The sequence below is a fragment of the Acartia tonsa genome, chromosome 9 (genome assembly GCF_053477335.1).
Source record: "Acartia tonsa isolate MP-2025a chromosome 9, ASM5347733v1, whole genome shotgun sequence".
NCBI classification, from domain to species: Eukaryota; Metazoa; Arthropoda; class Copepoda; order Calanoida; family Acartiidae; genus Acartia; species Acartia tonsa.
In genome coordinates, this window is record NC_137268.1 from 8,382,538 (window position 1) to 8,409,511 (window position 26,974).

At 31.6% G+C, this 26,974-nt stretch overlaps 1 protein-coding gene across 2 annotated transcripts; it reads left to right on the top strand.

Annotated features, from left to right (window-relative positions):
- Positions 1-1,839: 1,839 nt before the first annotated feature.
- LOC145328146 (uncharacterized) lies at positions 1,840-24,278 on the top strand. 2 transcript variants are annotated; one of them, XM_080171726.1, is made up of 16 exons: positions 1,840-2,048; positions 7,610-7,725; positions 8,181-8,281; positions 8,940-8,981; positions 9,639-9,691; positions 9,916-9,959; positions 10,311-10,376; positions 11,207-11,265; positions 11,829-11,910; positions 12,623-12,669; positions 19,694-19,773; positions 20,075-20,131; positions 21,605-21,650; positions 22,521-22,695; positions 23,210-23,271; positions 23,869-24,278. In XM_080171726.1, the coding sequence occupies exons 2-16, from the start codon at positions 7,611-7,613 to the stop codon at positions 24,025-24,027; spliced, it is 1,188 nt and encodes a 395-aa protein (XP_080027852.1). In that variant the 5' UTR covers positions 1,840-2,048; position 7,610; the 3' UTR covers positions 24,028-24,278. The 2 variants fall into 2 exon arrangements, with proteins under 2 accessions (XP_080027852.1, XP_080027851.1); XM_080171725.1 differs by lacking the exon at positions 1,840-2,048 and adding an exon at positions 6,765-6,880.
- The last annotated feature ends 2,696 nt before the right edge of the window (positions 24,279-26,974 follow it).

A 26,974-nucleotide genomic window follows, 5' to 3' on the forward strand; every position in this document is an offset into this window, starting at 1 on the left:
CACCCCTAATGGTTTTACACTGTGCACGCCACTGATAGAGGACCTCCAAATTAGGTAATGTTGAATTACATAAATCTGACCCAAAAAAATAAGAAAAAATTATGTACCAAAGCAAAATTAAAGACTCAAAGTTTATTATTTTGCATTGAAAAAAAATAATTGCTTCCATTTTAAATATAAACGAGCGGAAAGTCCGTAAGTACATTTAAATCATGTTGGTTTTTAACTCTTTTTACAACCCTTTTTTGTACGGTATAATTATCCTATTCATTTGATTTTTGCAACAATGATTCCTAGATTCAAATTTTGTTACCAAATCTTTAATCAAAAGAAAAATTACTTTTATGAGGTCATATGAAAGTTTTCCCTTTTTTATAGGCACTATAAAAAGCTTCACTTTATCGTGCAACGAAAATATACAAAATGTATATAATTATTGTGCTTAGTAGTGGTGATGGATTTTTAACACGTCTCGTTGCATAATACTTGAACCGTAAAAGTGTTCTAACGAAGCAGGGAAAGTTTCAGTGATATTTCTTTTTAGTAGCGAAGCAACTCTACCATTCACCTTGTCTGTCCGTCCATCAGTCTGTCTACGACGCCATGGGATAAATGAGATTTACTTAGCTACTATTACAGCTAAACTTCTGATTTAAAGATTCCGATAATTGGCCGTTTGTCAATCGATGTTTTTGTGCTTCGCTACTTATGGATGTTGTCGTCCTTTCTTTAGTATAGGGACTTCTCCTTAACTCGCTCTGTCTGTTCGTCCTAATGAGAAAAAGTGTTTAGTAACACAGCTTTAATGGTTTTAAGCTTATTTCCGACACCTCTTTTACAAATATTATATTATTTTATTTAAATGTTTGCATATTTCTAAAGTGTTTTATTTCTGATATTGTATTTATATTCAGGGATATAAAGGGACAAGACAATGGCCGATAACTTGATAACATCCCCAAGATAATAAACAAAATTTCCCTTTATGTATATTACATTTAGTGGTTGAAACGTTTGGACACTCAACTTAATGAGCCAACATGTCAAAATTTAATAAAAGTCCCTAAAGTTGTTGAGGCAAAGAATAAGAAAATGTTGTTACGGGACAAGTGTAATAAACAGCCCAATGTCCCCTCCTTCTCTGATCAATATATTATAAATCAATTCTATACAAAAAAAACTAATACTTTATACTTTGTGTTTATATGAGTTTTGTAGCTAGACCGACAGACCGACGGTCAAAGTAAGTTATTTACTGGATGCTCTTTGGCATTGGGTATCTTCACAAAAAATCCGCATTTTCTCTTAAATAACAACCGAAAAAAAATCATATTTCCCACTTGCGTTACGGAATGACAGACGGACAGATAATATATATTATATAATAGATTTATGACCAAGAATATTGGGATTATCAGTTTCGTGACATCGCCTCTTAAGGGGCGTTTCATTGTATTTTCACATTAGCTTTGATACGTTATTTTAGGTTAGGTAAATGTTAATTATTGCCATGCAGGTTTAGGCAATTTTAGAGGCAGATTTAGAGCGCCTGCAGGGGCTAGAAATAGGAGAAAACCTACTGTGAAAACGCGACAAAACGCCCCTTAAGAGGCGATGTCACGAAAGCGAAAATCCTCAGAATATTTAGTGTATATAAAATTAAAAATTTCCACTGATGAAAGTTTGGGTTCTAATTAATGTTTCCAAAATGTAATTTTTTATTGGAAAAGATTAAAAAATTTATACATATAATTAGATTACATAATTGTTCATCAATCAATCTGGCTTTATGCGAGTTTTAAAGTGTTTTTATAAAACTGTAACATAATAGTTATAAGGAAGATTTTATTGTGATTTGATGCTTTATAGAATCTTAGGAACTGTTTTTGTATTAGTATATTTTAGTATAGGCTAGACTTAACAATTGTTTTCTAAAATCAATATGCATAACAATTATATAGTGAACATGTGAAAATATATTTTATTTATTTATAATCAGTGAAAAAGTTACTTAAAATGTTACATTAAAAAAAGAAATTATAATTTAGGTTTGTTTTGATCTAAAAATTTTATCTTTGGTATGAAAATATAGTGAGACGAAAAAATATTTATCGCATCGTTTTATAGACAGCTTGCCGCAGATATTAAAATGGAAAATTATAAGATCCGAAGGCCCTGGCTAAGAAAACTGGTATTAATTATTATTTTTTTTTTATTTTGGTGGAAAATTTGTTGTAATACTATTCTATACATGATATATCAGTATGGCTGAAAAACGGTTATAATCCAGCTTATATTAAGCGGTTTCGAAAACATCAGCCTATGTTTATTTATATGTATTGCTTTCAAAAGATTTTTAGGCAACCATGTTTAACATCTAGTGTGCTCTATCCATGATTTGTTCTATTCCCTAATTAGCCAAAAACAAGGATAACAACATCCATAAAAGCAAAGATTGACAGCTTACAATGTACGGACCACAAAAGTAAAAGAATAGAGGGTTCATTCTGCCCACAAGGCGGGGTCCTTGTCCCTTTTTATATTGGGTCTTTGAAATAATTTAATATCATATACATTTATTTACGGACCAACCATAAAAAAAGAAAAGCTACCATTTTTAAAAGAATTGTTAAATCTTTGCTAATGATTATAATAGTTGGGTCTTATATTAGAAATTAAGGAAAAAGTAGTTGAACTAAGAAAAGAATAAGTATAGATGTATAATCCAGACAACACTTCGTTTGCTAGTAAATTAGTTTCTGTCTTCTGAAGCGACTAAGGCTGTGTTTGTATTTCCGACGCAGATATTTGGCAGATATTTAAAGACCCAATTGAAAGTCGGTACATGTTTCCCACTCTGTGGGTAGAGTTTCATATAGCTCGTGACATCTCTATTCTTTTTCTTTCTTGTAAGAGGTATTTTGTTTTAGTTTTTTGCCTAACAAGTATATGAGCTGTATAAGGAATAAATTACAGTTTTTTGGCTCCGGGGGAGGGGTGAAGGCCTTAGCTAACAAAACAGGAATTTATTTATGATTTTTATTTTATTATTCGTGGAAAATACATGATTTGTATGGCTCAGAATCGTTTCTAATCCAGCGGATATTAACAAAAAAAAATTTAGTCATTTATTTATCAATTTTTTTCTGCGTTAATACAGAAATGATTGGGAGTGGCGTCTCATATTACACATTTTTATAATTTACTAAATCCTTCACTAAGGGAGCTGGGTTTTATATGTAAAACAAGGATGACAACTTCTATAAAAGCGAAGCTTTGAAGGGGTAGGACAAACAAACATTAACACTTGTAGAGTGTCAGAACTAATAAGGTGAATATAAATGTGTTGTATAAGTCCCAACTAAATTTTACAAAATTGCTTAAATACAGGATACAGTATAAGGACATACTTTCACTTTTAGGATTTGATTAAAGAGATGCTGCGCTTATAATGTTGTACTCTCTTGTCCTAGGAATGATATTCCAAATATCAGATGAATGAAATAATCATAACATACAATAAGTTTAAAATCAACATGTTTCTAATCCACGTACGGACAATGGAACGATTCTGGAGTTGTTACGCTTTCTTAACCCTACCTAACTATTACAGGAATCACCATGCAAAGTTTGAAATCGACAGGACAATTCTAAAATGCTTATATTAACGAAAAAAGCTACCCGTTACGGACGGACGGACCGACCCTAATTATAGAAAAGCTTAGCTTTTAAAAAAGCTTCGCTAAAAAGAATAAGAAGAAATTATCTATGGTTGGACATCCTATTATATAAAGTAGTAAGCTTTTTTGTCTGTAGAGAATGATCTCGCTAAACGCTGAACCGATATGGTTCTCCTTTACAGCGAAGCTTCTTATAGGACCTGATCAAGGTGTTAGACTTAAAAGGTATAGGTATGGTTTAAAGCTATTTTTCTGCCATTCCATATCCCTTCAAATACAGAGCCCCTAGATGTTAGGCGCTCATCCCCTAGTTTAAAAGAAAGTAAATTTTAAAAAGATAGTTGAAAAGCATAAAAAGATAATATCTAGCCCCATATGGTTGTCATCTATATTGATAAATATGATAAAAAGGATATTTATTGGATAATTGGCCATGTAAAGTGAGGGGCGTGGTTTATACAGTAGACACGCAGGGCTATAAAGGGATAAGACAAATGCAGATAAATTAATGTACAACCTCAATCATGATGCACAAAATTATCCCTTCTGTAGATTACAATTAGTAATTGAAACGTTTGGACACTTAACTTAATGAGCCAACCAATCAAATTTAAAGTCCCCAACGTTGTTAAGCTAACGAATAAGAAAACAAACATTATTATAAAACTTTGGAGAATAGTGTAATAAAATTTAGTTCATTAAGTTGATTGTCAAAAACGTTGCATTCAACCATTAATTATATTATACTGCAGGGGTAATTATGGGTATGTACATCAATTTAACTGCCATTGTCTTATCTTTTTAGTTCCCTGGAGATTATTGGCACTGATAAAATATTACTTATATTTGATATTTCATTTTTTAAATATAATAAAACATTTAAAATACAAAGTCTGTCTGGACTTCACTGCGTCATACTAGAAACGTTAGAAATTGTACTTACTGCTGCTAGGCCAGTCATGTGACAGCAATTTTGATATATTTATGAAACATTTCATTATTGATTTTTAGTCTATGATAATTTTTGGGGGAATATAGCAGGTTAATAATTCTATACAAAATATGATTGGTTCAGTAATAACTTCTCTTTCAACATTGTTCCCTTTCAAACTGAAATTCTAGTTACATCTATCTTTCTTAAAAATAAATTTGTATACATTTTTAGCTAGGAACCAAGCGGCTAAATGAACAAAAATCTTTTTTTTTAATTATGATTTTTTTTACAATTTCATTTCGAGAGTCAATATTTTATTTTGGTTATAAGTTGGAATTTAAATCCTTTTAATCATATAATCAACATCATTTGAGAGTTGATACCCAGCCATCCAGCTGCTATCTGGAGTAAAAGGTCCATTTATATTGAAATCAATATTATTTAGATTTATTTTGAGAGTTGATACCCAGCAATCCAGCTGCTATCTGGAATAAAAGGTCCTTTTATCATAAAATAACATTATTTATATTATTTTGAGAGTTGATACCCAGCCATCCAGCTGCTATCTGGAGTAAAAGGTCCTTTTATTATGTTATCAACATTACTTATACTATTTCAAGAGTTGATAACCCACCAACCAGCTAGAGTAAAAGGTCCTTTTACTATGTAATCAATATTACTTATATTATTTTCAGAGTTAATACCCAGCCATCCAGCTACTCTCTGGCATTAAAGATTCTTTTACATTGAAATCAACATCAATTAGATTATTTTAAGAGTTGATACCCAGCCACCAGCTGAAGTAAAAGGTCCTTTTATTATGTAATCAACAGGATTTATTCAATTTGTCAACTTGCCCTTCTTCTCATCTTAGATGGAGGAATATGCAGGGAGGGAGGAGACATAGGGCTGTTTATTACAATAGTCCCCAAAGTTTTATATTAACTTTTTCTTATACGTTAGATTAACAACTTTAGGAACTTTTATTGAATTTTAATCGGTTAATTCATTAAGTTGAGTGTCCAAAAATTTAAACCACTAATGGTTATATACAAAAGGGGTAATTTTGTGTATCATCGTTAAGATCGTACATCAATTTATCGTCCATTGTCTTATCTCTTTAGATCCCTGAGGAATATGTGAATAAACAAATAACTCATTTTTACTAGCGAAGCTACTCTATAATTTGGAATGTCTTTTCTTTTGAATGCTCGTAACGGTATGTGGAAACTTAGTTTCTCGGCCGTTATTCAAGATAGACGGCTAGTGCTGCAGGCTAAAATAATTATTTACACCTACCACCCCCTTGATTACCCCATCACGGCCTCCCTTCCTACTGGATAAACGAACTGACCAATAAACAAGTTCCATGTTAGCAAGCTAATTTGACGACAATTTCTTCCTTATCATAATACCCACGTTTATTCTACATCCATTGACATAATATTTTGGTTTCACTTGAGAAGCAACTAGTAAATATTAGTAGCGGGATCGAACAATCAAGGGGGAAGTTATAAGAAGGGGGGAAGTTAGTGGGGATTGGGGAGGGGGGGAAATTACCACAGGGGAAAATCTATGAAATAACAAGATGAAAGTAATATGACTGGGAAATTATTGTTTTCTATCAATCTTTTTAAATTATCAGGGAAGAAGGGGAAGGTTGAACTGTAAATTACACAAGTACCCGCTGAATTATGATTTATTAAAACTTTGGGTACTTTGACTGAATTTTAATCCAAACTTTTCAACAAATAATATTGATCTACAGAAGGGTAAATTTTATTATTATCATTTGGTATGTACATCAATCTATAATCCATTTTCACATTTCACATTATTTTACATTATTATTGTCTTAAAAGATAAAATCAGCATATTTTAAATGAACGGACGGACTTTCAAGTAACGATTATAGAGTTGATACGCCTCTTAAATCTTACCTAACTGTTATAGGAATTATAATGCAAAGTTTGAAACCGACAGGTCAATTCTAACATGTCTAAATTAAGGAAAAGAGATAAACGTTACGCACAGACGGACCAATATATTATTATAGAAAAGCTTCGCTTTTAAAAATCACTCATGGGAACAAAATGTACATAAAAAAACGTCGATAAGTGTTTACCCTTACGAAGCTTTTTTTTCCTCTTAGTTCTCACTTTCATTTTTTCTAGTTAAAAATGTGACCACGTTTAATTTTTCATTGCTTGTGAAAAAAAACTTTTATGTTTATAATGGATTTTTATCAACTATTGAACCATTTAAGGTATGTTTAAAACTGTATATTCTAGTAATTTTCCACGAATATTAAAATAAAAATGATAAATCATTTAATACATAGCAGTTTTGATAGTCCAGGCATTCGGTCACTAGGAGCTAAAAAACTGGCTTTATTCTTATAACTTAAAGATTTTCAAATCAACCTTGTAAAAAATAGAAAGCGTAGCAACTCTATAGTCTATACAAAAACGTAATTATGTCAATTTATAAGATCTTTTGACATCTATTTTTATCTTATGTAGATGTCCTATTTTCATATATCTACATACATATAAATACAATACATACATTATAGTGCATACATCGAATTGTTGATTTCTAGGACGACGCTTAAGGCATCATGTATAATCAAATATAAAAGATTTAATATGCTTCGCTATTATGAAACTTGTTATCCTGGTGTCGAATAACTTACTCACATCAATACTCAAACCTTTATATATTTTAAAAAGCGAGGTTTTCTGTAATTAGGGTCTGTCCGTTCGTTCGTCTGTAACGGATAGTTCTTTAATTCAGGCCTGTTAGAATTGTCCCCACACTGTGGACCCTCTGCCGACTTTCAGCTGGGTCTTTGACAAATGACTATCAGCCAATAGTGTCGTATAAAATTGCAGAAAGCAATTTGCTTGCAGACGAAAAAGGTCCCCAAGAAAGGGGCAAGATAGTTGTCTGGGTTCTAAATCTATACTTAATACTTTTATTGTCTTAATTTTAGGATGTGGAAAAAACGGTTGCTTCACAAGGCCCGCTGGGATAACCCCATAGTTTTTGTCATCGGATTTTTTATTATTACATTAATTACAATTCATCAGTCAAGCAATCCGCATGAAGGTAATTAATTATTTGAATACTTGTTAGGTTATTAGGGACGCCCAAGCTTTTTACTTTGAAGGGGGTAAATTGATGGGGGATAAACACAATTTTGGGTTCTTGAATTTTGATTTGTTGGTTCATAAAGTTGAGTGTCCAAACGTGTCAACCAAAAATTGTAATCAAAGAAGGGGTAATTTTGGGGTGCTGCCACTTTTTCCACTAGCATAAATACAACCGCTGTGTTTTTGACAAAAAGTAGGTGTATTTTTTGTCATTTTCGTTTTTTGCTGTATTTTTGGCAATATTTTTTTATCTGCTGTCAAAATTACACCCTTACTGCTGTCATAAACACAGTTTTATAGTCATTTTCACACCCATGAAAAATGATAATGTACATCAATATATCGGTCATTGTCTTATCCCGTTAGATTCCTGACTATTTGACTTAATTGGCAATCGTTATTTGTTTTTAGGTTTAATAAAGGAGCAATTGAAAGAATTGAACATGATACAAGATTCTAATGATAATTCATTGCAAAAAGATTTCGACTGTTCTATTCTTAACAAGATTAAGGTATCTTAATTTTATTTTCTAGATTAAAACCGGTACTGAAAAATCATGTATATCATTGTATTACAGACAATTTTCCACGAATATTGAAATAAAAATCATAAAATTATTATTATTATTATTATTTGATTCTTTATTTGTCTTTATCATTTACTTACAAAAAAATATAACAATATTAATTTAAAACTCATTTAAAATATTCAAGTTGGATAAAAATTGTTTATGTACACATATATAAAAGAATATCATTTCAAAATTACATTGGTTAAATAAAAAAGATTTTTACAATCTGTGACATTCCCTTCGTTCAGTCATATTTTAATTCCTCAGATTATAATGGATCACATTTAAGGTGTGATTGGCAGAATAAAGAAAGTAGGGGCAGGGACAGTTTTATTAAGAGCAGAATGCTCTAATACTGTTAAGTACAAAGGTCGCCAAAGGATGAATTAAGGATAATTTTCAACTGGTCCCTATAAAATTGATACCAGTTTTTTAATCTTATACATTTTATTTTAATATCCGCGGAAAGCTGTTTATAATACGATGCGATAAATTTATTTACAATTTTTTTTTCTAAATCAACAAAAAATATTTTTTTAAATTTATAAATATAAATTTGATTAAAAAATGTTTGTTAATAATATCTTTTTACATTCAGGATTCCAATAGGAATAGAGAATTGTATAATTTAGATAGAAAGGTATTTAGTTTTTTTTCCTTTTATTGACATTGATGATAACATCTATAAAAGTGAATCTTTAAAACCAGAAGGAAGGACAAACGAACAATAACTCTTGTAGAGAACTTTAAAAGCAGAACATTAATTTGTAAGTCGAAACAAAACTGTACATAAATTTGTTGCAAAAATTGCCTTTGATTAAAGAGATGTCTCGCTATTAGTATTGTACCTCGTTGTTTCAAGAAATCGGTATTCCAAAAATGATATAAATAGGATAATTATACCATACAAAAATCGTTGTTAAAAAGTTGAAAATCAGCATGTTTTAGATGGGCGTACAGACTTTCTGGTAACGATTATAGAGTTTCTAAATCGTACCTGACTGTTATAGGAATCATCATGCAAAAAAATCAAAATTGAAAAAAAAAGTTTTGGGACTCCTGTGTTTGTCCACTCTGACGTTTGTCCCAAAATTCTGCGTTTGTCCACTCCGACGTTTGTCCCACTCCGACGTTTGGGACTCCTGCGTTTGTCCACTTCTATGTTTTTTCACTCCTACGTTTGGCGTGGAACCTTTTAGAGTATATATGTATATACGCTTTCTAAGCAGAATTACATCTAATAAAAAGAAATTCTCTGAAAAAAATTCGTAAAAACATGAAATCTTTTCATTTTCAGACAAAAATTAAGATAAAAGATGCAAAAGGAAAAGAACACTATATTGAGCAAAGGTAAATTTTTATTAGAAAAGCTGCTCTATAAATGTCAATGTTTGTCTGTCCGAAGGGACGTCCAAGGGGGGTGGGGGAGGGTGATTACCCCCAAAAATTAAAAAAGCTTGGACGTACTTGTCTGTCCGTCAGGCCGACCATGACGCTATGAGGTAAATGAGTTGATTTATACTTTAAAAATAAAGGACATTTTCCATTGAAATTAATTAATTTATATATTTTAGGCCACTTTTTAATTGTTTATCGGCAGATGATCCATATTTAACAGGTATTATCATATAACATAATATTACTTGAGATGGTTTTAGAAAAAAGTTTCTCGTATGACTTCGGAACAGATTAATATCCGTTGGTTTAAAACCGGTTATTAGCTATACTAGCAAATAATGTATAGCATCGTATAACAGACAATTTTCCACGAATATTGAAAATGAAAAATCATAGAAATGAATACCAGTTTTGATATCCACTGAACTCTGTCTATAATACAATGCAAAATAACTTTTAAAAGTGAGGGCAGGATGGGTTTTTAATGCAAAGAATAATTGTAATAAAAGACAGACACACAGACAGACATCCTGTCACTTTTATATAAGAATTAACAATTGAAATATTTTAGGAAAAATCAAAGAAGAATTGATGGTTTCACCTACAAAAAGAGATTTTTATGATAATGATGAAAAAGGTAAAAACATGCATTTTTTATTTGGTAGATTTTTTGCTCTTATAGCTGGGAAGTTTACAGACACAAAATGAAATGTGAAATTTCAACAGAAATTGTAAATGTATTGTGGAATTACCGACAGACAGACGGACAAAAAGACTTCAGGACTGGATTCTTATTTGTCCAAGCAATTTTAACATTAATATCCTTATGATTTGTTTTTCAATTTTGAAAATTTGAGTAGTCCCCCCCCCCCCCCCACCCCCAACAAATCTATGAAACCTGGCTGCCGCAGCGCTCGGCCCCCTAGCCTATAACATAACCTAACCTGTAAAAAAAGCGCAACGGCCAAGTATCATAGTTTTGTCGGAGGGGGGGGGGGGGGGGAGGTACCAAAATTTTCAAAATTGAAAAAAAATTCTAAGAGGATAACGCCTAAATTTTAAGCTGACTATTATATCGCAAATATTAGTCAAGTAAATTGTACCATAAAGAATAGTTAGTTTCTGGATGTTCATAGAATTTCAGACACCGGTGTTAATAATTAGTCAAGAAAGTCACGCTTTAGCCTTGCTGGCGGACGGACGGACACATATACACAATTGAATTGTAGAGTAGCTTCGAAAATACAATATAATACAAAATAGTTATTTAACGCATCGTATTATAGATAACTTTCGGCGGATAGTAAAACGATAATTCCAGTTTTGTCGGCCCTAATAGGTCGAAGGCCCGAACAAACAAAACTGGCATATGTATAAAATATTATGATTTTTATTTTACTATTCGTAGAAAATTGTCTCTATTACGATGCGATACGTGATTTTTCAGTATTGCTAAATTACTTTCAGTTGTATTTCATTCTCACCAAGAGTTGGATGTTTATGAAATGGTATTCTCTGATATGAAGGTAATAAGAAATATTTTTTTCTAGTTTGGATTCGAAACCAATTAATATCCGGTAAATCAGACGCGGTTCTGAGCCATAATGAAAATAATCGTGTATCTTACCATATAATTTGTATGAATAAAAATTTTTAGAGTATAATATTAATTCCAATTTTATAACTCGTCGCGCTAGAATTATGACAACTTTTATCTAAAGCTGTGTGTTCGCCATTAAACATGACTTTACACATTTGATTTCTTTATACGGGCAAGGGTGCAGTCCTTGCCACTTTATAACAAGGGTAACTAAGGGGAGGTAAATCTCTCCTTTTCTGTTTAAACACCTGAGGTATGAGTCAAGTAACACCCAACAGACAACCAACTCTATGATTGCAAGACATTTGTCTGAAAGTCCAAACTGTGCATGGTAATGAGTTGCGCATGTTTTAGATCAAGGCACTTCTCCTATTCTATCGCGCATCTGACATAGTAGCAGTAGGAACCTTCTTTAATTATGACGCGGTGTGATTCGAAATCATCATCTCCACGACGCCGAGCGGATGATATTATTCAATTCCTTTTCAGTCAGGTTTCTTTCTGGAGGCCGGGGCAGGTGACTGCACCCAGTCAGTGACGGCAACTCTGGAATCCAGGTTTAACTGGACAGGTATAAACAATTGATATATCATTTCTTGGATGATGCACCAGATCTTCATCTACTTTGATATAGGGATGGATAATTCAACGATACCCTCCATCCACCCTCTTTACCCCATCCCCTCCCCTATTACTGAATAAACCAACTGATCAATAAATAAGGTCCATATTAGCAAGCTTAATTGAAAACACATTTTCCCATGTCAATATATCCAAGAATATTCAATTATTAGTGAGTGTTTACATTAGCCATTTTTCTAAAAATGTCTTGTCGAACACATACCCCCCCCCCCCCACAATCCATCCTTTTATTAGAAAAGCTACTCTATAATTCCAAATTTGTGTCCGTCTGTCCGTATATGCTAGTAATCTACTGCTAGTAGTTAAAAGAGAAATATTGATATACAAAATAGTCGGATGGATCTTTTATACCTTAAAAATTTAAAGACTATTTTTTATTTTTCGAAAGACCTAAATGATTCTTTTAATCTTAAATTTCAAACATGTTTCCAGTATGGCTTCGAAACCGATTAATATCCGCTGGATTGAAACCGGTTTTCCGTCATACTGAAAAACCATATGTAGCATTGTATTACAGACACTTTTCCACGAATATTGAAATTAAAATCATAAAATTACAAAACTGTTAAAATCTTATAATTTTTCATTTATATATCCACGGAAAGCTGTCTATAATAAGATGCAATAATTAACTATTCTAGGTCTGTTAGTAGAAGCCGTTCCAGAATTCTTTCAAAGATGTAAAGAGGTATATTTATTACCTTGAAATAGATTCGCCAAGCAGGAACGTCCAAGGGGGGGGTGTAATGGGGTGATTACCCCCCTTTTCCTCCCCCACCCCAAAAAAATAGTTGATTTTTTATTTTTACCAAACCTCCCTCCCCTCCAAATAAAAAAGCTTGGACGTCCTTGCCTCTATGAAATAAAGATTACCCCTCCCCCCAAAATTTATATTTTCAACTTTCACACCCCCCCCCCCTTCAAAAAAACTTTGGACGCTCTTGTCTCAAAGGAAGAAAGTCAATGCGTGAATAAACAGTGTTTTAATCAATCCATATTTTATACAAGCCATCCATAAAAGCGAAGCTCTGGAACGGTAGGACAAACGAACATTAACACTTGTAAAGTGTCAGAACTCATCAATTAGACTATAGAAGTATAAATGTCGAAGAAATTGTAAGTAAAGAAGTTGTATCAACTTTTTTGCTTTTTATTTAAGATAGCTAGCCGGTCCTTTCAGTAAGTAGTAGATGTAAAATTTTTCATAGAATTCAGATATGCAATCGGTTTTTTTTGTAGACCTCTTATTTTTTAAGTAATTTAAGTTTTTTTAAAAAATAATTAAGTCGGTTTTAAGGTACTAAAACGCAACAAAATAAAAGAAGAAAATAGCCAGTATGAACAAAAATAGTAAGATCTTTAATTTGACACCTTACTTTTAAAATTCTGTTGAGTAATTATTGAGAAAATCTATTTTTTTAACCTCGGTTTAATAAAAACTTTAGACCTAAATATTTTCTCAAACAGACATAAAAAACATGGGTTCATATATACCTTTAGAATCAGAAAAATATTACGAATCTATTCTAAGCAAAATTGAAAAAGTTTTATAAAACTATAATAAAAAAAATAAGTTTATTTTAAGAATCATAATTTTCGGCTTTAAAGGGTTAGCTTAAACCAAACCTGAAAAAAACCTAAACAAAAGACAATGCAATGTAGCAGATATTTTTTAAACACAAGAAACAATAATGTATTTTTAACTGCATTGTTTTGAAGTTTATAAACAGACTGATGCATATTTGTTCATAATTTTTCATTCTTTACATGTTCTTCACTGCGACTCTGATAGGAAATTGACAACATATTCATATGTGCTGTACTAAATCAATCATTACTTGGACTAATTTAACCAAATTAGTTTTTTTTTAGGTTTTTGATAATTCATACAACCCCCTTAAGTTATTCATTACAATAAAATACAATTTTAAAATTTATTTACTGTGTAAATATGCATAAATATAACATTTTTACTGACAATTAGGTTGATTTTTACTCTAAGCATATTTCTTGTAGACAATAAAATGATTATAACTTTCATTCTATTTAAGATAAATTGATGAAATAAAAAGTATATTCAATTTTATTATGCTGAGAAGTCACTCATTGATTTTCAGAAATAATAAACCCCTTTGAGTGGGGGAGGGGGGGGGGCTTGAGTATCAAAAAAAAAGAAACTAATGTAAATTTCTTTTCTATTGTGGGTTTTAATGATACATTTAGCAGCCAAACTGTTTTTAGGCAATACCCATTTGTCTGTCTGTCTGTCTGTCTGTCCCTCTGTCTGTCTGTCCTTTTGTCTGTCTGTCCCACCACTTGTCTGTCTATCTGTCTAACTGCCTCTCTTTTGGATTTCAATGAATCATCTAGCATAGCCTAATTGTAATTTGTTAATGCCTCAAAGACTGTCTATTACTATTTACCTGTCCCTCTGTCTGTCCGTCTGTCTATCCCTCCGTCTGTCTGATCATTCACAGGTTCTCTATTGGATTTTATGTAATTAATTGTCTATTATAGTCAAACTTTGATAATTCTTCTTGCCTGTCTGTCTGTCTATCTGCTGAGTTTCTACCCTTGGTCTAACAGACTGATTCACTTAATTTATAAAAAATTAGATTTAACTAATAATATGGTGGTATCTTGCACCAAGAGATACACAAATAACCTTGTGTTGAAAAAAACAAATAAAAAATTATTCAATTTCTTCTATGAAAAAAAGTGTAATACATGTTCCTTAAATCTCTTTGTACATCAAAAATATGTTTCAAATTTATAATATCAGGTTATATTCCATTAATTTAATAACAACTAAATTTTTTGACACCCCACTTATGACTTTTAACAGCCCCCTTAAACTAAAATCAAGGGTTATTTTATTAAGATTTTACCAAAACTACTTTACATAAGAAATTTATTACATTTCAAAAAAATTTTATAAAAAGAGGATTGGGATATATCTCCCTCCCAACATTAACTTTGAGCACTATTGTAAAATATATTAAAAGTTATAAACATATATCTATCAAGATCATTAAAGGAATTAATTCAAGTTTAAGGGGGGGGGGGGGGTTAATGCAACCATCTCGTAATCAATGCGCAAATTGCACTTAGAATTCGAATTTCGTTACAAAACTTGGCATGAGTAATCCTTGGTATATCTATTTTCCCAAAATGAAACAAAAAGTTGGAAAAGTGATGGCTAACAGCTGGCGGCTTAGTCGTTTAGCCGTATTTGGGCTAAATTATTCAGGGCAAAACTATCATTAATTACATAGGAATCAACTTTTTAAAACATATTTTTGCTTTAAATATTCTTTTTTAAAATTTCTTGTACCAGCTGCTAAATGGCTAGAACTGGCTGAAAATGGCTGGGAGCGGCTAAGAGTATGAAGAGTAGATAGGGCTTGTGACATGTCTAGGGGTAGGTTTTTATTGGTACCAAGCTCAAAAATACTACTATAAATAGTGGGGGTCCATCCATTTGGCAGCTGGGGCTGTTACACAGACTGTTAAAAACCTACCTAGAGACATGTCACAAGCCCTATCTACTCATTCTACTCTTGGCCGCTCCCAGCTGAGCTGCGGCTGTTAGCAAGCTGCCATATGGATGTTGTGTGGTATTTTGAGCTCAGCACCCACAAAAACCTACCCTTAGACACATCAAAAGCCCTATCTACTCATCATACTCTTGACCACTCCCAGCTGTTTCCAGCCAGTTCTAGCTGTTAAGTGGGTGGTACTGAAAATTAAAATATGGTTATTGGTATAATTTAACATACATTAAAGCAAAAGTATGTTTTTAAAAAAAAACCTACCCTAGACATGTCACATCTTCCAAAGTCAAAATTGCATAAATATATATAAAACAATTTTTGAGGTCATAATTTACTATAAATACTAACACTATCTGTGTAAAAACTTTGAGGGAAACCCCAAATAAAATTTATGGTCTTCTTATCAATAAGGGGGGTTTAGTGTTGGAAGGTGAGCAAAATTGGTTGAATATTGAGCTAAAATTTTGAAACTGCCTGGTTACAGTAGTTACTGCATCTAAATGAAAACCAAATTAAAATTTTTATTTTTAAGTTATGTAAGAAAAACTCTGCAAAAATGGACTTTGCAGATTACTTGCTACACTTTCATATGTTATAATTGAGACTGCTCCATTTTTTTGGTAAATTTCAGGTTTATATTGACATACTAGAATTGAAATTTTGTAAAAATCTTTAGAATTGAGATCACACAAAAGAACTAGAAAAATTTTTTTTTTGCAGATTTCAAAAACTTTGCAGTGCTCATGAGGTCACAATTATTGCATCACAGAAAAATATTTAACATGGGTCATTTTTTTGCTTAAATCAACCAATTTTTACTGGGGGCAAAACTTTTATCAAAATTTTTCCAGGGCGGGATGATTTAATCTACAATATATACTTTTGGCTGTTCACAGCTGTTCTCAGCCATTTTTGGCAGTTTTTAGCTGTTATGACAGCGAAATCTAGAAATTAAAAAAAGTTCTTTTAGTAATATGTCCATGACATAAAGTTATAATGTTAATTAAGTTTAAAAAGTTTAATTCCATGGAAATATTCAATTTTTTTATATCCCTATAAGCCATTACCCAGCTGCCACTATTTTTGGTAGTATTTTTCAGCTCAGCACCCATTAAAACCTATCCCTAATGGATGATTCCTACATGATTATTGATGGATTTTCCCTGAAAATAGCCCAAAAACGGCTAAACAGCTGAGCAAACAGCCATTAGCCATTACTTTTCCAACTTTTTGTTCCATTTTGGGAAAATAGGATTACTCATGCCAAGTTTTGTAATGAAATTCGAATTCTAAGTGCCATTTGTGCATTGATTACGTGATGGTTGCCTTAACCCCCCCCCCCCCTTCAGCTTAACTTTTTGTTAAATTTTGAAAAACAGACCTACCAAGGATTACACATGCCAATTTTCATAACAAAATTTGGATTAATTGATTATGGGATGGTTGCATTAACTCCCCCCCCCCCCCCGGGCCCCCCCCTACATATGTATGAGAGCTTCCTCATGTCCCAATTTACTAATTAAAAGTTGTACAGTACAGTTGTACAGAATATTGCAAGATTATTTTAGTAAAGTCTGGTAATTAATTTATCTAAAAATAGATAGCATATAATTATCTGAATCTGTGACTTGCTTATATACACCCTCCTTAAACACCCCCAATCCCACTTTATTTTAAGGCGTGTAAATTTATTTCCTTTACACCCCCTTGATATTTATAAAGAGGTGTATCTGAGGGTGTAGGCTCTTGTCAAGAGGGTGGACATGGGTGGAAACCTAGGGAGGTGTATCCATCCCCCTTAGTTTTACAAGGGTGGTGTAAACAACCCCTATACCAACCTTTTGCACGCCTTTGATCTTAACTATACTTTAAGAGTCCATAACGTGGTAAATTCTGTAATTATTCTACAAAAATTATCTTCCTAAATTGATATATAATTTTCGGGGTGACGTGGGGTGGACTAAACATTAAAATTTTATGGAAAAAAAGATATCTTTAGAACATTCATGACTTGAAATTATCCCCCCTTTGTACTCAATACGCATTTTTTATTCTAAGTGCGTCAATTTTGCGTCTAAAGATACCCTTAGTTTAAGCATTAATTTCTCCAAAAAATGATGAAAAAAGATAAATTTTTTTTTGATAAAATGATAAAAGTATATGTAAAATAAAATAAACAGCAAAAAAAATTATAAAATTATGTTAAATAGAACAAAAATTAGAGCATTTTGTATGCCTTATAAAATGCGTATTTCTCATGAAAATTGTTACGATTTCGTGTGGTGAGTAAAACTTTTATAAGTTTCCCATTTCTATAAGTGAGCGAGCCGCCGTGTCTTTAATATCACTATATTTATTGTAGTATCTATCTATAATACAAAGTAGCTTGATGTCTGTCCGTCTGTCCGTCTGTCCGTCTGTCCGTCTGTCTGTCTGTCTGTCTGTCTGTCCCTTAAGATCTCGGTAACCGCTGAACCGATTGGATTCTACTCTTCAGGGTATATACCTATTGGTCCTGTGGTGGTTTTAAGCTATTTTCTTGGGGGGTGGGACACCCCCAACCCCCCCAAAAACAAAAAAAATTCCCCCCATTTTTTTTTTTTTTTTTTTTTTTTTTTTTTTGTAGAAGAAATCTTTTGTAGAAATATTCTTTTGTAGAAGAATTCTTTTGTAGAAGATTTCTTTTGTAGAAAATTTCTTTTGTAGAAGATTTCTTTAATTCTTCTAATTTTTTTTTTTGAATTTTTTGTTGTTGTCATCTCTTGGGGCAAAGCCCCTAGAGGCTAGGGGCGAAGCCGCTAGTTGTATATATTGTATGAACGTTCTCCTTTTTTTCTGGCAATTCTATTGGTTAATTTTATAGATTAAGCTTCCCGATTCGTCAATTTTTGCGATTTGTGATTGGCTAGTTTAGTAGTTACAATTCTTAAAATAACTTTTTTATTTTTTCTATTTTTTATTACAATTTTTTTAAACTTTTTCAATTTTGCTTACAATGGATTCATATTATTTTTCTCATTCTAATGGTATATATGAACCCATATTTTTTATGTCTGTATGAGAAAATATTTAGGTTTAATGTTTTGATTAAACCGAGGTTAAAAAATTAGATTTTTTCAACAATTACTCAACAGAATTTTAAAAGTAAGGTGTCAAATTAAAGATCTTACTATTTTTGTTTATACTGGCTATTTTCTTCTTTTATTTTGTTGCGTTTTAGTACCTTAAAACCGACTTAATTATTTTTTTAAAAAACTTAAATTACTTAAAAAATAAGAGGTCTACAAAAAAACCGATTGCATATCTGAATTCTATGAAAAATTTTACATCTACTACTTACTGAAAGGACCGGCTAGCTATCTTAAATAAAAAGCAAAAAAGTTGATACAACTTCTTTGTTAAAAACTGCTGAAATATACAGGATAATGTTTAAGGACATATTGACATTTTTAGGATTATATTATAGAGATGCTTCGCTTATAACATTGTACTTTGTTGTACTAGGAATTGGTATTCTAAAAATCAGATCAATCTGATAATAATATCACATACATATTTGTTGTTAAAAATGTTTAAAATGGATGTACGGACATTCTGGTAATGATATTAGAGTTGCTACGTTTTCTAAATTTTACCTATCCCCTACAGGGATCACCATGCAAATCGATGGGACAACTCTAACATGCCTAAATTAACTAACAGAGCTATCCGGACGGACGGACGGACCGAACCTAATTATAGAAGAGCTTCGTTTTTAATAACAAAAAAACAAGGATGACAACATAAACAAGTAACGAAACTTAAAAATTAGGAATGGACATCTAGAAATAATCAAGCATAAAGCAATGTCATAAAAAAAACATTAAACTTGAAAAAGTAAATTATGAAACCTTTTAAAATTTATAACATGTAAATCTAAGAATCTATCTTGCAGCCCAACCAATATGCAAATCTTAATAAAATATGTAGAATGCGAACTGATTTAATCCCTGAAAATTTCAGTCGTCTATCTTTAAAAGGAGCCGAGAAAATCATGTTTACCCCAAAACGTTTCAGACGGACATTTCAAATTATAGAGTAGCCTCGCTGTTTAAGCACATCCAAATATTGTAGTGAAAAAAATTTGAAACAAGCTTAAATTCTTTATATTAATTGTAGACAAAGCGAGATGCTTACTTGATAAACACCTGTTTGGCTGTTGAAAATACTCCACATTATAAGAATTTTGATCTTGAAAGGTTAGTTTATTGTAGCCACCGACGTTTTATTGCTTAAAAAATTAGATAGATGTTTCAAATCCTGTTATAAATATAGCCATTCGTCTGTTAATTTAAGTGTCCAAAGGGGTTTAATTGGTAGTTACATGTAGTCACCAAGCCTAATTAAATTTTAATCATCTAAATTATTTCAAATCATGTAAATTTATTTTCTTTGCACATTAAAAAGACAATTTACTAAAAACAAAAAATATATTTTACTAATGTATTAGAAAAATTAAATTTTACGAAATTTTTATGATCCTTATTCAAATTTTTTCAGTGTTGGACATATAAATTTGACGGATAGCAAAAATTCCAACATAATCTACAGCTTTGCGTAAGTATTTTTATTTGAAGCAGATCTTTGTCTGTCTGTTTGACTTACAAAACGAATGGAAATTTTCATTGGAAGGGGGAATCTACTTGTCTATTTTCAATTTGAATTTAAGAATGAAAAAATAATTTTTGTGGGGGTTAACTTTTTTCATAGTGACGATTTATGTTGGGAGGGTTGTGTTTTCTCCTAAAAAAATAGTTCTAAACCTTCACTGGACCTATGAGAAGCTACATTGTTAAGGAGAACCATATCGGTTCAGCGGATATCGTGATCCTTTGTTAGAAACAGTTAGACATCCTGTTACTTTTACTTAATTTTATATTTTTATACCTTTTAATATTTATTGTTTATGTTCTTAAGAATTAGATAATTATTAAATGGATATTTTCAGTCTTGATTTAAACAAAATAATTTCAAATTTACTCAAAGAAGGTGTATCAACTTTTTTTTATAGCTAGCCGGTTCTTTTAGTAAGTAGTAGATGTAAAATTTTTCATAGAATTCAGATATGCAATCGGTTTTTTTGTAGACCTCTTATTTTTTAAGTAATTTAAGTTTTTAAAAAAAATAATTAAGTCGGTTTTAAGGTACTAAAGCGCAACAAAATAAAAGAAGAAAATGGCCAGTAAGAACAAAAATATTAAGATCTTTAATTTGACACCTTACTTTTAAAATTCTGTTGAGTAATTATTGAAAAAATCTATTTTTTTAACCTCGGTTTAATAAAAACTTTAGACCTAAATATTTTCTCAAACAGACATAAAAAACATGGGTTCATAAATACCTTTAGAATCAGAAAAATATTACAAATCCATTGTAAGCAAAATTGAAAAAAAGTAAAAAAATAAAAAAATAAACAAATGGCCAATTATATTTTTTGTTCAGGCAACACTATCGTCTTCCCTTTTTTACCCCCTTTTTACCCCCTTCCCATTTTTATACTCAATTCAAGAATTAAAACGTTGCCTGTACAATATAATATGATATTTTCATATAATTCCTTTTATTGTAGTTTATATACTATATTGTAAACTTTTTTTTTCAATTTTGCTTACAATGGATTCGTAATATTTTTCTGATTCTAAAGGTATATATGAACCCATATTTTTTTACCTGTGAAATGATAAAATTAAGTTCAGAGTTTTTATTCTCGTGGGTTTTAAAAAATCGATTTTTTCAATAATTACCTGACAGAATTGAAAAAGTAAGGTGTCAAATTAAAGATCTTACTATTTTTGTTCATAATGGCTATTTTCTTTCTTTTTTTTGTTGCATTTTAGTACCTTAAAATCGACTTAATTTTTTTTTTTTAAACTTAAATTACTTAAAAAATAAGAGGTCTACAAAAAAAAACCGATTGCATATCTGAATTCTATGAAAAATTTTACATCTACTACTTACTAAAAGAACCGGCTAGCTATAAAAAAAAAAGTTGATACACCTTCTTTTCAAATTATATAATTATTTGTTTAGGGTGATGCAAGGGTTTAATGATGTTAAGACGGATAAGTCTGTACAGGTGGGAAAATTTTACACAATATGTTTAAATCAGGTTCTATCAATGATGACAGTATCCATAAAAGCCAAGCTCTAAAATCAAACGGTACACTGTGGGCTAGAATTGAATCAAGACAAAAGTAAGTGCCGAGCACTGAGACCTATGTATGGTGAAAACTACTTGTTATTCTAAACTCTAATCTTAAATTATTTCGTATTCGGACCAAAACTGTTTGCTTCAGGGTAAAATATATTTTTTTTCATGAAACTTTAAATTTACAGATTTTTTCAGTTTGATCTTGCGGATTATCTTAATTTTAATTAATATAAAAGCAAAGTTGTTCAAAATTTAAAATAAATAATATTTGCTTTTCTTGTCATGATTATGCGGCAACCCCTAGGGGGTGAAAATTGAACTTGAAATTTTCAAATCTAATTTTCTCAAAAAGCCCCCGCTGAAATATTTTGGTTTTACCTAGAATCATCATGGTTTTATGTCTATTTTCACCATACATAGGTCTCAGGGCTCGGCACTTACTTTTGTCTTGATTCAATTATAGCCCACAGTGGGTAGAAGAAACGAACTTGAACAGTTAATAAGTAGAATTTTATATAAACTTGTTGCAAAACTACGTACATACAGGATTCTGTATAAAGACATAATTACATTTTGGGACTTGATTATATAGGTTCTTCGCTTTCTTGCCACATGATGGAAAAATTGTAGCTTGCATAAAGATGTAACTACACCAAGGAAATAAAGAGCTTTTTTCGAAATAAATAAGCGTCACATGTAATGCGTTACCGACAGACAGACAGTGTGAGAGGTTCTATCTTTATAGAACATGCTTTTTGTGTTAAACTTTTTTCTTAACCTATAATATTTTTTCAGCTGCAATGTCTGCCACTCGTCAGCCTGTTGTATGCCCTGGGCAATCCCACTGTCAACTTTTTTGTTCTTGATATTGAGGGATTCGAACTCGCGGTCCTAAGGACTATTCCTTGGGATAAAGTGGATATTGAAGTTTTATCGGTGGAAACAGATTTAGCTGGCAAATTTCAAAAAGGTAATTTCTAATTCAGAAATTGTTTACTCTTTTCATATTTTTCCAATTAATGGTATTATATGGACGAACCAGTGGTACCCAATGAAAGTGTTTTTCCAGTTTGGCATCATATTATAGACAATTTTCCACAAATATTAAAATAAATTTTAAAAATTATTTCTTGACTTCTTAAGCCCGGGCCTTTGGCCCCACTGGGCTAACAAAACTGTTTGTTAGACAAGAAGGGGGTGGAATTTACCCCATAAGGCACTTTGAGGCGTTGAGTACATTCTATTGAATAACGTTCTTTGACCAATAATTTTTTTTTCAAAATCCTTCGCTAACAATGTTCGTAACTATACTTAGCTGGATCTTTAAATCATTTTAGTGGTGAGCTAGATCGGGGTGAGCCAACTTTCCACCAATGAGAGTACAGCATTTTAAGAAATGCCGCGCTGTGATTGGCTGAAATTCGGCTCACCCCGATCTGGCTCACCACTAAAATGATTTAAAGATCCAGCTCTTGTTTTTTCAGATTCATCTCGCCAAGCCATCATAGATCTGATAACTAGTAAGGGATATACAAGATTTAATCACAGGAAAAGATAATTTATTTATTTTCAAGTTGCGCCAGATTTTCATATACTGTAATAAATGCGGATCCGGATCCTTGGACTTAAATTGATAATCGCAGCTGGCAGCTGGCTAAAATGATAAGCCTCGAAATTGCATATTGATATAATGCTAACAATTTTGACAGGAAGGGGGGGGCTAAGATTTTATTACATACCTTGGGTAAGGAGTGAATAACAAAAAACGCCATTTAAAATGATATATTTTTGTGATATTAGTAAAGTGTTTGATGTAAATAAAAAAAAAACAGCAGTTGAAATTTTTCATCAATTTAGGTTGCTAATAAAGATTTCATTAACTTGTCAGCTGGTTCATCTAGTAGGAGGGGAGGGAAGGGGGGCTATCGTTAGTTTAGTCACTTTATTAGAGTACTTAGAAATCTGGTGCAACATCCAAGTAATAATTTATCAATTAGGAGAATCCAACCTTAAAAAGCATCTGTGAAACTTTTTTAATATTTATTTTTGAACCCAAAGTAACAAAGCCTACTTATTTTCTACATTTAAACATTATCAATTATGCTACCAAAAACAATTTAAATAATTATCTTTATTTTTGAATAGGCATGATTATAACGAGTTTACAGATACAAATCAAAATGATTTATTTGTACGGAATGATATTGTGAAACTTCGCAATGTAAAACAATTAGATGCTCCCCATAACTTTCTAGATGGAACTAAAGAGACTCCTGTTTTTAGAAAAGGAAGAACTAATTAAATTTGTTATATTAGTTATTTATCACATTGTATTATAGAAAGCTATATAGCCAATGCCTTTGGCATCTCGAGGATAAAAAAACTGGTTTAATCTTATAAAAGTACATTTTAAATCCGCGGAAAGTTGTTTATAATACGATGCGAGAAATAACTATGATTAATTAGAATACCTCACATTATCTAAATTATAAAATCTAAAAGTATTACAGTTTATTTCATGTTATTTATATTTCTGATAAAATAAATTATTTTCTCGTATTCATTCGAATCCGGTGGATAGGAACCGGTTCTCATCCATATGAAAAAACGGATCTACTGCAGTTCATGGTAAAATATTGCTGGTAACGAATGCTTCCTGGTTTCTGGCAATATTACAAGATTCCTGGATCCAGCAGCACGTATATTCCCCTAAATTCTAGGTTCCTGTTAGCTGGCAATCTGCAAATTTTCCAGGTTACCAGCAATGAGAGAAGATTACTGGCTTACAGGAGTTTTTACCCCATACCCCTTATCAGATTTTCTTAGGGGGTAAACAGCAATGATTAATAAGGGACAGTTGCTTCAATTATTTTATTAATAAAGGTGAGGGAAGGATATAGGAGAGTTGGGTCTTTACCTATAAATTTAACTGTTTCTATCTTAATATCCACTTTCGCGCCAAATTTTGGCGCGTCTTTTTATTTTTATAATTTATTGAATAGTGGGGGAGATAAATTCGTAATTTTCATCGTATTAATAAATAAATTTTTTTCTAAGTGAGGCTCAGAAATCAAACAATAAAACCAACGATTTTGAACGCCTATACAATGCAATACTTAATACCAGTCCCTGTAACATAAAATAACCTAATTATAAAAAAGTGCTGCGGCCAGGTTTGATGGTTTAGTTAGGGGGGAGGGGGGGACCAAAATTTTCAAAATTAAAAAAAATTTAAGAGGATAACACCAACAATTCTAGTGGCGTAACTGTGACATACAGACCATGATAAGAAAAGCTTCACTCTTAATAATTCATATATTGGTAGATATTGATTTAAGTCAAACCATGAAGGTAATTAGATTATGGCGGAAGATTTTTATTTCAAATAATTCTATTGCCTCCCCTTTTTAGACTTCCAAATCAACTAAAATAGTCAAAAACCTTCCCAGGACCTATTACCCTTAAAGTTTTTCCTAACTACTTTTATATTGTTACTTTTTATGCCTACGTAAACGTTGTATTATTAACTGTAGATAAAAATCAGAAATACGGAATATTTGTTTATCATATTTGTCTTGTCTCACCCCACACCTCTCTCTAATTCATTATTTGTATTTGATCAGTTTACGGTTTTTAATTTACTATAAATTGTTGTAGAACGGAGCAAAATTTATACCTTATCCTAACTCCCACAATTAGTACAGAGAAACACCACTACCCTCCCTCCCAAATCAGACAAACATGCCAAAAAGCCACTTCGAGTAGAGTGAATCTTATAAACCTCTAATTGTGGGGTAAGTGTATTTAAAGGGAAATGGGAATTAAAAAGGGAAATATTGCTTTTTAACAGGAATATTTCAAACATGCCAGTGGCCAGGAATATGCATAAATTGCCAGCAACCAGGAAAGTTAAACATTAGTAGCTCCAGCAATATTTCTTGTTATGCTAGATCCAGGAAGCTTCTAATATTGCCAGGAAACAGGAAGCACTCGTTACCAGCAATATTTTACCATGAACTGCAGTAGATCCGAAAAAACTATGTCTAGCATCGTATTATATCCAGTTTTCTACGAATATAGAAATGTACAATCATAAGAATAAAACCAGTTTTTTTAGCCGGTGCCTCCGGCACCTCGGGGCTAAAAAAACTAGTTTTAATCTTATAATTGTACACTCTATATCCGCGGAAAGCCGTTTATAATACGATGCGAGAAATAACTATTAAAATCATCAGACCTAATATGATTGCAATGGAATAATATCTCTAACAAGGATGACGACATCCATAAAAGCGAAGCTCTTAAATGGAAGGACAAACGAACATTAAGAGTGTCAGAACTGAATAAGCAGAATATTAATGTATGAGACTAAACAATATTGTAAGTAAATTTGTTGCAAAACAACTTAAATACATGATACATTTTTACAACATGATTTAGATTATAAAGATGCTTTGCTTACAAAACTGTACGTTGTTGTAATAGGAATCAGTGTTCAAAAAATCAGATGAATCGGATAATTCTAAGAAGAAAAAAATTATTGTCAAAAAAGAAAAAATCAGCATGTTTAAAATGGACGTACGGAGTTGCTACGCTTTCTAAATCGTACCTAACTACTACAGGAATCACAATGCAAAGTTTTAAACAAATAGGACCATAATTATAGAAAAGCTTCGCTTTTAAAAATTTGTCTTTCTATAAATGCTTTTACTAAACTCGTTTTAAAAACTATTTTCTCCAAAAATAAAGAGAGGGATAAGCGTACCGGGGAAAAAAAATAAATGTATAAGTGAATAAGAATTCTCATTTCAAAAAGTAAAATGATGTCTGTCTGTTATTTACAATTTATTTACTATAGGCCCAGAGGAGTTTTATAACTATTTTGGGGGAGGGTATCTCCACAATTCCCCTACTACTTTATTTCCTGGTCTAACTTTCCTCAAAATAATAGTGTCTAAACTTTTCAACCAATAATTCTAATTTATCGATGGGAATTTTGTTCATCATTATTGGGTATGTATTAACTATCATCCACTCTCATATCCCTTAAGATCCAAGACCTATTGTCTATTTTAATTTGTTTTTTAGAATACTCGTACGTACAATGTCGAATCTCTAGACACTGACTCTCTAGATGAGTTTTATGCGTTTGTGTGTTTGTACAATAAATGGATGGATAAATTAATCATTAAATGAAATTCAATATCAACAAGGATGACAACATCCATGAAAGCGAAGCACTGAAATGG

Coding starts and splice junctions, on each gene's coding strand:
- LOC145328146 (XM_080171725.1), top strand. CDS start 6,840: ATGTTTATAATGGATTTTTATCAACTATTGAACCATTTAAG. Junction 11,911..12,622: donor ATCCAGGTTTAACTGGACAG/GTATAAACAATT, acceptor TAACTATTCTAG/GTCTGTTAGTAGAAGCCGTT. Junction 19,774..20,074: donor AAGAATTTTGATCTTGAAAG/GTTAGTTTATTG, acceptor AAATTTTTTCAG/TGTTGGACATATAAATTTGA.